Source organism: Saccopteryx leptura, chromosome 3 (genome assembly GCF_036850995.1).
Source record: "Saccopteryx leptura isolate mSacLep1 chromosome 3, mSacLep1_pri_phased_curated, whole genome shotgun sequence".
In the NCBI taxonomy this organism is placed as follows: Eukaryota; Metazoa; Chordata; class Mammalia; order Chiroptera; family Emballonuridae; genus Saccopteryx; species Saccopteryx leptura.
Genome location: NC_089505.1, coordinates 8,383,079 through 8,396,596, shown reverse-complemented (window position 1 = coordinate 8,396,596; position 13,518 = coordinate 8,383,079). Strand labels below are relative to the sequence as shown.

The window sequence follows — 13,518 nt, the reverse complement described above, 5'->3', positions numbered from 1 at the left end:
CCTCCCCCACAGTGAGGAACAGTTACCCCCCCTAGTGAGGAACACAGTCATCCCCACAGTGAGGAACAGTCACCCCCCCACAGTGAGGAGCACAGTCACCCCCACAGTGAGGGGCACAGTCACCCCCCACAGTGAGGAGCACAGTCACCCCCCCACAGTGAGGGGCACAGTCACCCCCCCACAGTGAGGGGCACAGTCACCCCCACACAGTGAGGAGCACAGTCACCCCCCTACAGTGAGGAACAGTCACCCCCCCACAGTGAGGAGCACAGTCACCCCCCCACAGTGAGGAACAGTTACCCCCCTAGTGAGGAACACAGTCATCCCCACTACAGTGAGGAACAGTCACCCCCCCACAGTGAGGGGCACAGTCACCCCCACAGTGAGGAACAGTCACCCCCCCACAGTGAGGAGCACAGTCACCCCCCCACAGTGAGAAGCTCAGTCACCCCCCCACAGTGAGGGGCACAGCCACCCCCACAGTGAGGAACAGTCACCCCCCCACAGTGAGGAGCACAGTCACCCCCCCACAGTGAGGAACAGTCACCCCCCCACAGTGAGGAGCACAGTCACCCCCCACAGTGAGGAACAGTCACCCCCCCACAGTGAGGGGCACAGTCACCCCCCCATAGTGAGGGGCACAGTCACCCCCCACAGTGAGGAACAGTCACCCCCCCACAGTGAGGGGCACAGTCACCCCCCACAGTGAGGAACAGTCACCCCCCCACAGTGAGGGGCACAGTCACCCCCCACAGTGAGGAACAGTCACCCCCCCACAGTGAGGGGCACAGTCACCCCCCCACAGTGAGGGGCACAGTCACCCCCCACAGTGAGGAGCACAGTCACCCCTCCACAGTGAGGAGCACAGTCACCCCCCACAGTGAGGAACAGTCACCCCCCCACAGTGAGGGGCACAGTCACCCCCCACAGTGAGGAACAGTCACCCCCCCACAGTGAGGGGCACAGTCACCCCCCCATAGTGAGGGGCACAGTCACCCCCCACAGTGAGGAACAGTCACCACCCCCCACAGTGAGGAACAGTCACCCCCCCACAGTGAGGGTCCCTGTGCAGCCCTGCGTGGGGGAGCAGTGTCTGGCCTGTGTGTGCTCAGCCTCTGCTCTGGGCTCTGCCAGCCCGGTTCTCGTGGCTGCCCTTGGAGACAAGACTGGCTATCTCCCTGACAACCGTGCTCCCGACTCCCGTGTCTGCAGATGCTGTCACATCGGCTCTAGTAGGCTTGTAGAGCTGGTTACAGTCAGCGTCCATGTTACCTGTCACAGTTCACCTGGGACAAGGACACATGCCCTGAGTCTGGGCACCTAGAAGGTGCCAGTGGCTCTTCACTGGCTGTGGCCATGGTGCCACTGAGCCTGTCCGAGCCCCAGGTGTCCCACTAGAATTTCAGTGGCTGCTGTGGTTCAACTCCAAAGGGAGGGGGTGCTGGCAGGCGCTGTTTCCTGGGGAAGAGGTGCCATTTAACGACTCTGAGGACTGGTGGCCTCTTCAGTCAGGAGCATTTTGGGTGCCCTCACAATGAGAGGGGCGGGGTTTCCTGGTGAGAAGCCAGAGATCTGGACAGCCACTTGACCCATGCACTGGTGACGGGCTCCCCGGTCCCAGGCTCCCGGAGTCACAGCGTCCTGTTCCCTTGCAGGGCACCTGTTTGACCTGAACTCTCTGGGTGGTAGAGTTGGACATACAGCCGCTTACAGTGAGAAGGGGCTCGTCTTCATCAGTATCTGCGGGGAGAACGAAAACTGCTCCCCTGGCGTGGGTGAGTGCTGTGACCCCAGCCTGCGTCTGTCTCTTGTCCCTGAAGTGTCTGGGATCCCCAGCCTTCGCATCCCCCCCCCCCCCCCGGCCAGAGAGCTGAGGAGACGCCAAGGTCACACAGCGTCCACTACTGCAGCGGGCCACTCACGGGGGGGGGGGGGGATAACGCGGCCCTACGCTGTGACACTAGATGTGTAACATTTGTTAAAACATATTGGACACAGCGTGACAAGTGCTGGCTGTGCACCTGAAAGTCTGGGTTGGCAGAAAGCCGTCACCAGAAAAACTGCTGTTGGAACCCATGCCTGTGTGTCTCTCCTCCCCCTTCCCCCGGTGCAGGGGCCTGCTTCGGGCAGACCAGGATCAGCGTGGGCCGTGCCACCAAGAGGCTCGCCTACGTGGACCAGGTCTTGCAGCTGGTGTATGAGGAAGGGTCCATGTGTCCTTCCAAAAATGGCCTGAGGTACAAGAGTGTGATCAGCTTCGTGTGCAGGCCCGAGGCCGGGCCCACCAACAGACCCATGCTCATCTCCCTCGACAAGCAGACGTGCACACTCTTCTTCTCCTGGCACACGCCGCTGGCCTGCGAGCAGGTGGTGAGTGTGCGGTGGGCACGTATAGCCTTCGAAGCCAGCGTGGACGCGCCCCGGTGTCCCCACCGGTTTCCCCGCGGGGGATACCCAGCGCCAGCTTACGTGAACAACAAGCATTTGGGGACATGAATTCACCATTTGTGCTTTGTTGTTGTTGAGCTTTTAAACTTCTTGGGGGTGACTCTGTGGTGAGGAGAGTTTTACTGTGGACCCCAGCGAGCTCTGCCCCCCTCTTTTGACAGACGGAATGCTCCGTGAGGAACGGCAGCTCCATCATTGACCTGTCGCCCCTCATCCACCGCACCGGGGGTTACGAGGCGTACGATGAGAGCGAGGAGGACGCCTCTGACACCAACCCGGACTTCTACATCAACATCTGCCAGCCGCTGAACCCCATGCACGGGGTGGCATGTCCCGCAGGGGCCGCTGTGTGCAAGGTGCCCGTGGACGGGAACCCCATTGTAAGTGTGGGAAGTGCAAGGGTGGAGACGGTGTTTTTGCAGGCTTTCTCACAGTGCACCTGCATGCTGCGTTTCTGGGTTTCCCCGGAGAGCCACTCGGGCAGCAGGCGGGGAGCAGTGGCCTGGGACTGTGACGTTCTGTAACCGGAGTGGGGTTTGTGTTTTGAGCTGTCAGAAATGGTGGCCGCCAGGAGGTCCCTGAGCTGTGGGGGGAAACGTGAACACAACATGTACAGAGACACACTTTTGTGTTGTGTTAGGACGTCTCAAGGGTGACCCGGATGGAGAAATTTTATAGCAAGTGCAGGATAGAACATCGATGTGGATTGCTTGCTCTCTTTGACATGCATACCTCGTGTTGTTAAAAAGCTTGAGAAATGCAAGCTCTTTCTTTAGGACGTGCCTGACCATTAAGGGCCCAGGCGGTGCTGCTAATAAAGCTAAGTAGTTTGCCTCGAAAGCTCTGGGTTACTCCCAGCACTTGTTAGTAGAGGCTGGGATCTTCCAGAGTTGTTTTCATGAGTTTTCTATTCATGTGTTGTCAAATCCTTGATGGGTTTTAGTATTTGAAATGCATTTCAAATGTGGTGTATGTCTATCTGTAGTCGTCAAATAGTGAGCCCTGTTGTAAGATGTCTCGGTGTCCTTTTAAAAGAGGGACATCGTGACATGTGAGCCGAAAAATTGCCTGTGAGGTGACTAATAGCCGTGGCTGCGTGGGCCTGGAGGGCCCAGAGAAGCAGGTTTTAGGAGACACTTTTGCATCATCAAGGCCAGTAGTGTAGGTGGGGATCGTGATGTGAGTCACTTTCTCAGAGGCTCGATGTGCTCTATTATTGCCTGGCTACCCTTTTTCAGATTTTTTAAAAAACGGTAGTAAATGCTCTTTATCAGAGGAGGTGTTGCGTTTTTTGTGGCCTGACAGCGCCCCTCAGTGGTGGGTGGAGAGTGGTGCAGCTTCATGCTCAACAGGGGCAGGCATCACACACCCAGAAACCAGTCCTGGCCCGTCCTTTCTTTCCTTCACACGTTCATTTACTCCGCAAGGAATACTGACAGCCTGTGCGTGCCGCTGTTGTCCTGGGCTGAGAGGTGGTGGAGAGCAAGGCTGTGGCTTCCTGGAGGACGGGCCGGGGGCACCACTGTGGGGGCACCACTGTGGGGGCACGGGAGGTCCCAGTGCAGCGTGGGGCACACACGGGGAGGGGCTCCTGCCTTCCACTGTCGGGTCACGGAAGGCCGTGCGGCATTCTCGATGTCTCGATGGGACCGGAGAGAGAAATGCCTGTGTTCTGGAACCTTTGAGAACTGTGTGGGTAGAAATACAGCCATTATTACTAACCATAGGGTCAGCACTGAGGACCCCTGGAAAACTTTGACTTTCCGGGGTAGCTTCTGAACGTCAGGACTTGCCAAGACAGTTGCTGTGAACTCGGTCTCTTAACTCACTAATGTTCAAGACCGAGGAGGTGTGATTTTCACAACTTTGTATTGACCTGAGAAGCAATGGATTTCTTGAAACGTTGTTTGTGCTTTTTTCTGTGTCTAGGATATTGGCCGTGTCACGGGACCTCCGATCCTCAATCCCGTGGCTAATGAAGTTTACCTGAATTTTGAAAGCAGTACGCCTTGCTTGGCGGACAGTCATTTCAACTACACCTCCCTCATCGCCTTCCACTGCAAGAGGGGCGTGAGCATGGTAAGTGGGCTGTGGCCACAGCGGGAAGTGGACGCGTCAGCAGGGGGACCTGCCGATCCCGTCTCAGACCCGAGGATGCCCGTAGACGTAGTGCCCGCCCTGGACCACACGGTTCCGCCTGTGTGCGTCTGGGTACTAGGATGAATGAATATTGTGGTGGGAAACCCCTCCCTGAATTCGCAGTGGAGGTCTTGCTGTAATTAACATAAGCCACTGAGAGGCTTACTGTAATTAACATAAAACACGAGCAGCCTGAGTGGAGGAGTGGTATTCAACTTGACTGATACATGAAATGGTGGTAACTTTTCTTTTGACTGTAACATTGGTGATCGATTCTTATTAGGACGTCTGACAGGTTTTTCAGCAGCTTTGCTAACTTCCAATTCAGAAGTTAGCAAAGCAAAGGAGGCCCCCAGAATCAAAATAGGTTCAGTGGGGTTGTACATGCGATTTCTAAGGAGGCTAGTGACTTCTCTTGCGTGGGCATTTAAGAATACTATTTTACTATCCATCTTCGCATGGGTTTTCTCTTGACATCCCCTCTGCAAAGAAGAGGTAGTTAGGAGAGGGTAGCCTGCATTTCCCTGTGACTTAGACCAGCTGGCGGGCCTGTGTCACACAGCCCCGAAGTGGCAGTCTGGTCCCCACCTGCAGCTCTCGGGTGGACTTCTTGCCCCGGGTGGCCTGGCTCCACCACCCTCTACCTGCGATTCCAGCCCAGGAATCTCAGTCCTTCTACACGAATGGACTGAGGCTGCCTGTGGGCTGGATCTGTCCCACTCTACGTAAATATACAGTGTGCGTAAAGTCAGGGTGCACTTTAGACCGGTCACAGGAAAGCAAGAAAAGACGATAGAAATGTGAAATCTGCACCAAATAAAAGGAAAACCCTCCCAGTTTCTGTAGGATGATGTGGCAGCATGTGCGCATGCACAGATGATGACGTAACACCGTGTGTACGGCAGCGCAGCCCACGCCATGCCAGTCGAGATGTGGACGGTACAGAGGAAAGTTCAGTGTGTTCTGTGGCTCGCTAAATTCGAATCCGTGACCAAAGTGCAATATGAATATCGGCGCGTTTATAACAAAGCGCCACCACATAGGAATAACATTACTTGGTGGGATAAGCAGTTGAAGGAAACCGGCAGTTTGGTGGAGAAACCCCGTTCTGGTAGGCCAGCAGTCAGTGACGAGTCTGTAGAGGCTATATGGGATAGCTACCTAAGGAGCCCTAAAAAATCTGTGCGTGAGCCCACATCGAACTGCACTGAATAGGTATGAAACTGGGAGAGTTTTCCTTTTATTTGGTGCAGATTTCACATTTCTATCGTCTTTTGTTGCTTTCTTGTGACCGGTCAAAAGTGCACCATGACTTTACTGACACACTGTATATGGATACATAGTCTCATCACAGAAACATTAGTGCCCTTGGTGACAGGACACTCTGTGTAAGAAATGGAATAAAAATATGTGGGGGGGCAAACGTGGGTTTATAGTTGGGAGTAGGTAAGAACAGTTTGTTTTTGTAGTATCATTTATTAAGTATTGTGGTGTTTCCCCTGAGAACAGTGAACCCACGTTTGCCCACCCCTGTACATCCCCATTCCCTCTCACAAGGCCGACAGTGTGAGTGCTAAGGCTCAGCAGGCCCTGGGGGTTCGGGCGGTGGCCCCAGGTCTCTGAGGTTTCTTGCATTTTCAGTCAGATGACTTTCTGATTTCTGGGCTGTGGCAGGTTCGTAAGGGGAAGGGAGCTGGGGCTGTCAGACGGGATGTCGAGAGTTCCAGGCAGTGACCAGGCAGCAGCCCGATGAGGAGGGGACAGCACAGGGATGGAGCGAGGGGGACACCAAACCATCCCTCCGGGGTCTTCCTGTGGGGAGGCCCAAGCGTGTCAGAGCCCTTGGCCGGGACCCTGTGCATGTCTCGTGGGAGAGGGGTGCCTTGTTCTGGAGGCGAGGTGGAGTGTGTGCAGCCAGCTCTGCCTGCCTGTGCGTGTCCGCGTGTCTGCGGGTGCCCCGTGAGGGCCACCTGTCCCCTCACACCGTTGGGGGCAGCAGTGCCCACTCAGCTCTGAGACGGCCGCAGTCCCTCCGGCCACGCACTCCCTGGACCTCAGCCCGTCCTCTGAGCCTGGGCGTCGGGCGTGTGTCTGGTGACGAGGGCTCTTGTGCCGGATGTTTATTCCCGTTTTGGAAAGATACTAAAGCGCTTTTCTTCCCCTGCGGTTTTTGTCTTTCGTGGAAATCCTTTTTCCACTTGAGTTCCTGGGAAATACGATTCTCAGCAATAACGAAGAATAGGAAATTGCCAGCTGGTTGTCTCATCTGTTTTTGTGGCTGTTGTTGACCGAGAGGGACGAGTCCAGGGGCTGGAAGCACTCGGCCCGTGCACTATCCAGCTGGGGCCGGTCTCGCCCTCAGCTTCTGGGAACAGAGGCGTGGGGATGCTGCTTGTGAATGTCGGAGGACGTTCAGTTTCACACAGTTGTCTAGCGTGACATTTAAAGACCTCCCTGCTTCTTCCCCAGCGGGACATCCGGGTCCTCTCCCCAGGTGCAGTGAGGGTGCCCGCAGTCCCGGTGGCCTGGGTCTCCGGCGCTAGCGTGCTTGGCAGACACGTCAAGGGTCCATGCCCGACACTGGTGGCCAAGCTCTGTTCTCTCCTTCCTGACAGGGGATGCCTGAGCTGCTGCGGACCAGCGACTGTGACTTTGTGTTTGAGTGGGAGACCCCGCTGGTCTGCCCGGATGAGGTGAAGACGGATGGCTGCTCCTTGATGGATGAGCAGCTCTACTACAGCTTCAACTTGTCCAGCCTTTCCAAAAGCACCTTCAAGGTAAGGCCGCGCCCCAGGCTGGGGGTCAGTGGGGTGACAGCCTGTGGTCTGTCTGCCGTCCACTGTGTTGCAGGTGATGTGACGTCTGTGACCACTGAAAGACATGTGGCCACCAAGGCCGTGCATGGAGGGATGGTGGTCTTAGCTGCTGTCCTGGGTACATGGCGGGGTCAGTCGGTCGGGACTCTGGGGTGTGTGGTCAAGCAGCCATTGCTAACAGTTGAGGTGTGCCTCTCAGTTCAGAGTTTTCCTTCCTTAGGGCAGTGTGAGGGGCACTGACCATGTCAGGTCACCTGGGGGCCTTCACATCACAAGTGAAGAAGAAGAGGTGGCTTGGGACGTGTTTGTAACCTCCCCATGGGGCAGTGCCAGGTCTCGTGCAGCTGGCAGAGGCCATGTGGAGTTCCACTTTGGGTTTAGCTTGGCTTTCAGAGAACGAGGCAGCCATTTCTCTGACCGCAGAGGTGATCACGGTGGAGAGAGCTAGGAGGTCCCTTGTCCCCTGACTTGATGCACATTTGAGCCAGCTGGAGCCTGTCTTGCTCCCCGCCAGCATGTCATGGACTGTCCGTCGTGTCGATGAGGCCGTGGCCATCTCGGGTTACTGGTTGGGGGTTTCTAGATGTCTAGACCTGTGACCTAGTCGTGCGGCTGTGGGCCATGCCCATGAGACCCGAGCATCTTCCCAGGGGGCAGCTGGTGAGGGGTGAGCTCTGATCTGGGTGCCGTGGGTCTGTTTTGGAGACCTTGGGCAGGCATGGGTCATCTAAACCAGGGCACAGCAGGTGTGCGCCTGCGGGGGCGGGTGGCGAGGAAGATAAGCTATAGGCTTAGTCATGGAGCACCACTCTGTTCACTAACTCAGGCCTCAGCACTCCCGGGTGTCAGGTGGGAGATGTGGCTTCGGGAAGGGGCGAGCAGCCTGTCCCAGGCCCAGCTGCACAGGGAGGGCAGCAGTGTGCGCTGCTGCCCGGCGAGGCCTGAGGAGGACTCAGGCGGGTCCGGGGTGGAGGGAGGCGAGTTCCGAGCTCGGGGGCACAGCGCACAGGCGCCGCCCCACGTCCCCCATGCGGGGCCTCCCCGCACACCTCCTGCACGCACCCCCCCATGTTCCCCTCCCGCGCCTCCTCCCCCGCGTCCCTGCATGCGCCCCCTCTCTCCACAAGCGTCCCCCACGTGCCCCTCCCAGCATCGCTGCACACTGCTCCCCATGCACCTCCTCCCTGCAGTGCCGCCCCTCCCTTCGAGGCCACTCACAGCCACACGTGTTGTCGCCCATCCAGGTGACCCGGGACTCGCGCACCTACAGCGTGGGGGTGTGCACGGCGGCGGCCGGCCTGGATGAGGGCGGCTGTAAGGATGGGGGTGTCTGTCTTCTCTCGGGGAGCAGGGGTGCCTCGTTTGGACGGCTGGCGTCCATGAGGCTGGATTACAGGCACCAGGATGAAGCCGTCATTCTAAGTTACGCCAACGGAGACAGTTGCCCTCCAGGTGAAAACTACGCAGCAGGGTGCCGGTCCCATTTCTCGTAAAGGTGACACCAGGCCTGGCCGCGGGAGGAGACAGGAGTGAAGCCCCACGTCCCGCGAAGCTGAGACCTTGGGTGGAACCCCGGGTCATTACATCCCAGCAGCCCTGGGGGCAGCTCAGGCCTTGAAACGCTCTCTGGCCTGTGAGCCGCTTGTCACACTGGCGGGAGGCCCAGTGGTCCCGAAGGTGGTTGGGGTGACCCTTCTGTAGGAGACCTTGGTTGGAGGTTCTAGGGCCTCAGTCATCGCACCAGGCAAAGCCCAGCAGTGTCCGGTGGGCAGTCTGGGTCATGCCGATGTTGTTCTCTCCAGAAACTGAGGACGGCGACCCCTGCGTGTTCCCCTTCGTGTTCAATGGGAAGAGCTACGAGGAATGCGTTCTGGAGAACCGCGTGAGGCTTTGGTGCGCCACAACTGCAAACTATGACCGTGACCACGAGTGGGGCTTCTGCAGACAGTGTAAGTAGTGGAGCCCTGCGGTGGGCAGAGCACGGGCTTTGTCGGAGACGGCGTACTTTCTAGGCTGGTTTCGTGGGACTCTCGGGACCCTTGTGGCTCTTCCGGTTAAGTGGCAGTAATTCTGTAGTACATAATTCTATTACTTGTCAGTTCTGTCTTCTCTGAAGAAAGGACGGTTTTGACCCTCCCGTGGAATATATTACATAACCATCTGTGTAGAACATGGCAGAGCTGACGGACACGTGCTGGGTGGTCAGCTAGGTGCACTCACCAGCTCGAGATACTTGTGTCCCCTACCAGTTTTCAACACTGGTCATTCAGAGTCCTGCCTCAGCATAATGACTCCTTGTCGTGGGTCGGCAGGGGGGCAAGTGAATAATCAGGAATAGTGAGGGGGGGTCATGGGGAGCCGGACCCAGTGCCCTCACTCCTGCAATGTTTAGACACCCGCGACATGAGAGACTCCTGCTAATGTGTGTGAAACAAATTGAGGTGAGTTCTTAAGGAACATGAGATGAGACAAAGGCACGATTCTTGTACGTGGTCAGGTAGCAGAATGATGTACGTAAGGAGTTGTAAGTGTTAAGTTTCCCAGGGTTTACGAGGTTCTTGCTTTGAAGCTCATCCCGACAGCACTCTTCCGGTCTATTGGATGATTCTCAGACGTTTTTAGGTCTTGCGGTCATCATCTTGTTACTTTGCTTATTTATCTTTGGTGCATCTATCAGCTTTGAGTACCTGTCCCTGGGGAACTGTGCTAGTGCTGTGGGGTTGTTAAATACAGTAATAGGCCCTGGCGGGTTAGCTCAGTGGTTAGAGTGTCATCCAGAAGCACCCTGGCTGCGGGTTTGATTCCCGGTCGGGGCACATATGAGAAGTGACCACTGAAGGCGTGACTAAGTGAAACAACAAATTGCTCTCCATCTCTCTCTCCCTCTCTCTTCCTCTCTAAAATCAATCAGTTAAAAACAAAAGTAGTGCAGTAAGAGACACTTGGTCTGTTGAGGGGTGAGACCCAGCTGGGACAGCGTGGATGGGGAAGGGGGTGGCCGGGGAGGAGCTGGAGGTCAGCACATGACACTGGCTGTCTGTGTCCTGACTGTATCCCCCACTGCTCCCCAGCGAACAGCTACCGGACGTCCGCCATCATCTTCAGGTGTGACGAGGAGGCCGAGGTTGGGAGGCCATATATCCTGAGCGAGACTCGCGGGTGTGAGGTGATCTTTGAGTGGAGAACAAAGGTGGTCTGCCCTCCCAAGAAGATGGAGTGCAAGTTCATCCATGAGCACAAGACCTACGACCTGCGGCTGCTGTCCTCGCTCACCGGGTCCTGGTTCTTCGTGCACGACGGGACCTCGTGAGTACCCTCCGCCTGCCGGCTGGGCCCGGAGCGGGCCTGTGGGTGCTGGGCCACCTCTAGGGCCGCAGGCGGGATGGGCCCAGGAACCGGATGCTTCTGTGTTCCGGGAGGCAGCGCAGGGGTGTCAGGCTCGGCTTAGAAGCAGAGGCGAGCAGGGCCGGAGGTGTCAGAACCCAGAGAAGCTGACGATCTGCTGGCCCGACCTGGTTAGGTTCGGTCTGATTTGTGGTGTGAGGGGCACCCGTCGGATGCTGGGTTTCCTGGAGCTGAGTCATTTCTTCAGCTCTTCGGCACGAAGTTCTTGGGCCGTGCTGACCCGAGGCTCATTAATTGTACTGACCACTCCAGGTGCAGGGTGCCGCTCTCGTTAGACAATCTTAATCCTTAATGCTTGCCTTAGAGCGCGGTGTGGACTTGCTAGGCTTTTCACCTTTAAGGTGAACCGTGCTCCAGGATTTGAGCTGTGTCACCTGTCCCAACGCAAAAAACCTTCTAAGCTATGTGCATCTCAGGGTGGACACTGTAGCTTGGTGGTCTGCCCCTTCTTTGGCAGGGGCCACTCTGTCCTGTCGTTACTTGCAAAGCGGTGTTTGTGCTGCATTCGAAGGTGCTGGGCCGGCTCTCTGGTGAGGGGAGCAGTGGCTCTTTTTGCACGTAGCAGGAAGAACTGCCCTGCGTGAGACGGGGTGGAGGCTGACCTCTCCCTGCCTCTGTGTCATTCCTCAGGTATTACATCAACCTGTGTCAGAAGATATATAAAGGGCCCCTCGACTGCTCTGACAGGGCCAGCATTTGCAAAAAGAGCTCATCTGGGGACGTGCAGTCACTGGGGCTGGTCCACACACAGAGGCTGGAGGTCGTAGGTAAGGCCCCGTCTGCGTCCCAGTGGGCAGGGGAGGTGTCTCCAGTGACCGGCAGGGGGCAGCACACCTGTGGATGAAGTTCACGTGCTGTTCCCTCATGACCGTTTGTTTCTCAGCTCCCCTGGCAACTCCTGGAATGTTAAATAAGTGCTACTTTGTATTCTGTGTGTTTAGGGGTCAGCTCTCTCGGGCATGGTACTTCCCCTGGAGGAAGGTGGCGGTGTAGGGTCCCTGGAATCCTGGCTCCAGGGGTGGGTTGAATGACTGAGTCTGCAGGCACACGTGCGAGGGTTTGTGTAGGAATGCCGGATAGCTATGCGAGAACTGGGTGAATGTCATTCATGGGTAGGTATTTGTAGTGTCCCGATGGTTTGGGAAACAGTAATGAAGCTTTTTTAAAGAGGGTTAATAGGAAATTCATCTTGCAGTTGGTTTCAAGGGAAAGATTCTACTCTTTGTTACGTAAAGGGGGGCAGGTAGGGCTTCCTTAGTTTAGGAACAGTTGGGGTGTATTGGGGGGCCAACAGAGAAGAGACATCATTCACTGTTTCCTGTTAGAGCAGAGGCCTTGAGCTGTCCTGGTTGGGCCCCAGGTGACTTGAGATGGAGAAGGGGAATTCTAAGAGAACCATTGTCACCCTTGATGAAAGTCACATCAGATCCTACAGGTTGAAGAGCTAGAGGTGCCCCTGCCCAGGGAGTGCCCCCTTTGAAGACTCTGGTCACTGCTGCCGTGTTCTGCTCGCAGAGGGTTTGGGGGAGGCCAGGTGACTGAGAAAGACTAGGATATTCCAGGCGTCACCGAAAGGGTAACTGGCAGGCATCTGGTTCCCGACACTTCAGGGGAGATCTTGCTCTTTGATCCTGACTGTGACCCCCTGTTTGTTTAGGGGCACACATACCAGGTGGAGAGATGGCCTTTCTGTCCCAGGAACTAACACATAGGAACAGCTGTGCATTTTGTGTGTGTAGCCTTCATAGCCCTGTGGGGGAGGAGTCAGGGTCCACTTCACAGGGTGGGCAGCTGGGGTGTGGGTGGGGAGTGGACTGCCCGACCAGTGAGGGGCGTCTGACGCTGTTTGGCTCTGGCTCCAGCAGTTGAGGAATTTCTCTTTACGGCAGTGTAGCTCTTCCAGAGCTCACACAGAAGCCCAGTATTTCCAGGAAATCCTGTTAGGTGCGGCTTTGAATGTGGGTTTGGCCGAAGGCACTGTCAGTGGTGGGTTGTGCACCCTGCGACCTCGGGCCGTGTCCCCTGGAGAGCCCTGGGGAATCTGGAGCCACAGTCTCCGCTGCTTCCTGCGTCCTGTGACCCAGGCGTGCGTGTGTGAGCCAAGCTGGGACTGGGGTGTCCTTCTGAGGACCCTGCCTGTGCCCACAGCCATCGTCTGTCTGCCTAGCCAGGAGCTGGGCCACCCCCAGGCCACCTCCAGGCAGCGGCTCCCGTGGCTGGGCACCAGCACGGGGTTAACCTGCTCCTCACTCTTCTCTCAGATCCTGCAGGTGACTCGGCCGTTTCACTGACCGTGTTCTTTTCAGGAGCACAGAGATCTCAGCGTGGAGCCTGGAGCTCTGGGCAAACCAGAGTCCCCACCCCCCAGTTCCTCTTTGTAGGGTGGGGGCGTAGCTCCTGTCCCACTACCGGGAGGCTCTGATGAGGGGATGTGTTAGGAAAGCACCTAAAACAACCCAGAAACTGCACAGGATGTAGAGACGAGAGCTGCCGTCGGCGGAGGCCTGGCTCTGGGTTCACGTTGTGCTGGCACTTTCCGGGCACCTGGGAAGCCTCCAGGTTTCGGCTGTGTCCCCGTTAGACACGTGAGGAGACTGAGGCTCGGAAGGAAGGTCACGACTAGTCGGAGAACTAGCGAGCAGGAGGCTGGCATTTGAACTTTGGCCTCTTGCTGTGCAGGCAGGGGTGCGGCCAGGAGGCCTGTCCCTGG

General features: G+C 56.8%; 1 protein-coding gene across 2 annotated transcripts in view; it reads left to right on the top strand.

Moving 5' to 3' along the window:
- IGF2R (insulin like growth factor 2 receptor) overlaps positions 1-13,518 on the top strand; it is a 108,184-nt gene that overhangs the window by 84,779 nt on the left and 9,887 nt on the right. For both annotated transcript variants that reach the window (XM_066372892.1, XM_066372891.1), the window contains exons 33-41: positions 1,656-1,775; positions 2,114-2,370; positions 2,610-2,828; positions 4,378-4,527; positions 7,203-7,364; positions 8,648-8,855; positions 9,206-9,352; positions 10,475-10,709; positions 11,439-11,575. In XM_066372892.1, the coding sequence (XP_066228989.1) occupies positions 1,656-1,775; positions 2,114-2,370; positions 2,610-2,828; positions 4,378-4,527; positions 7,203-7,364; positions 8,648-8,855; positions 9,206-9,352; positions 10,475-10,709; positions 11,439-11,575 (1,635 nt within the window). The remainder of the gene's footprint in view (positions 1-1,655; positions 1,776-2,113; positions 2,371-2,609; positions 2,829-4,377; positions 4,528-7,202; positions 7,365-8,647; positions 8,856-9,205; positions 9,353-10,474; positions 10,710-11,438; positions 11,576-13,518) is intronic.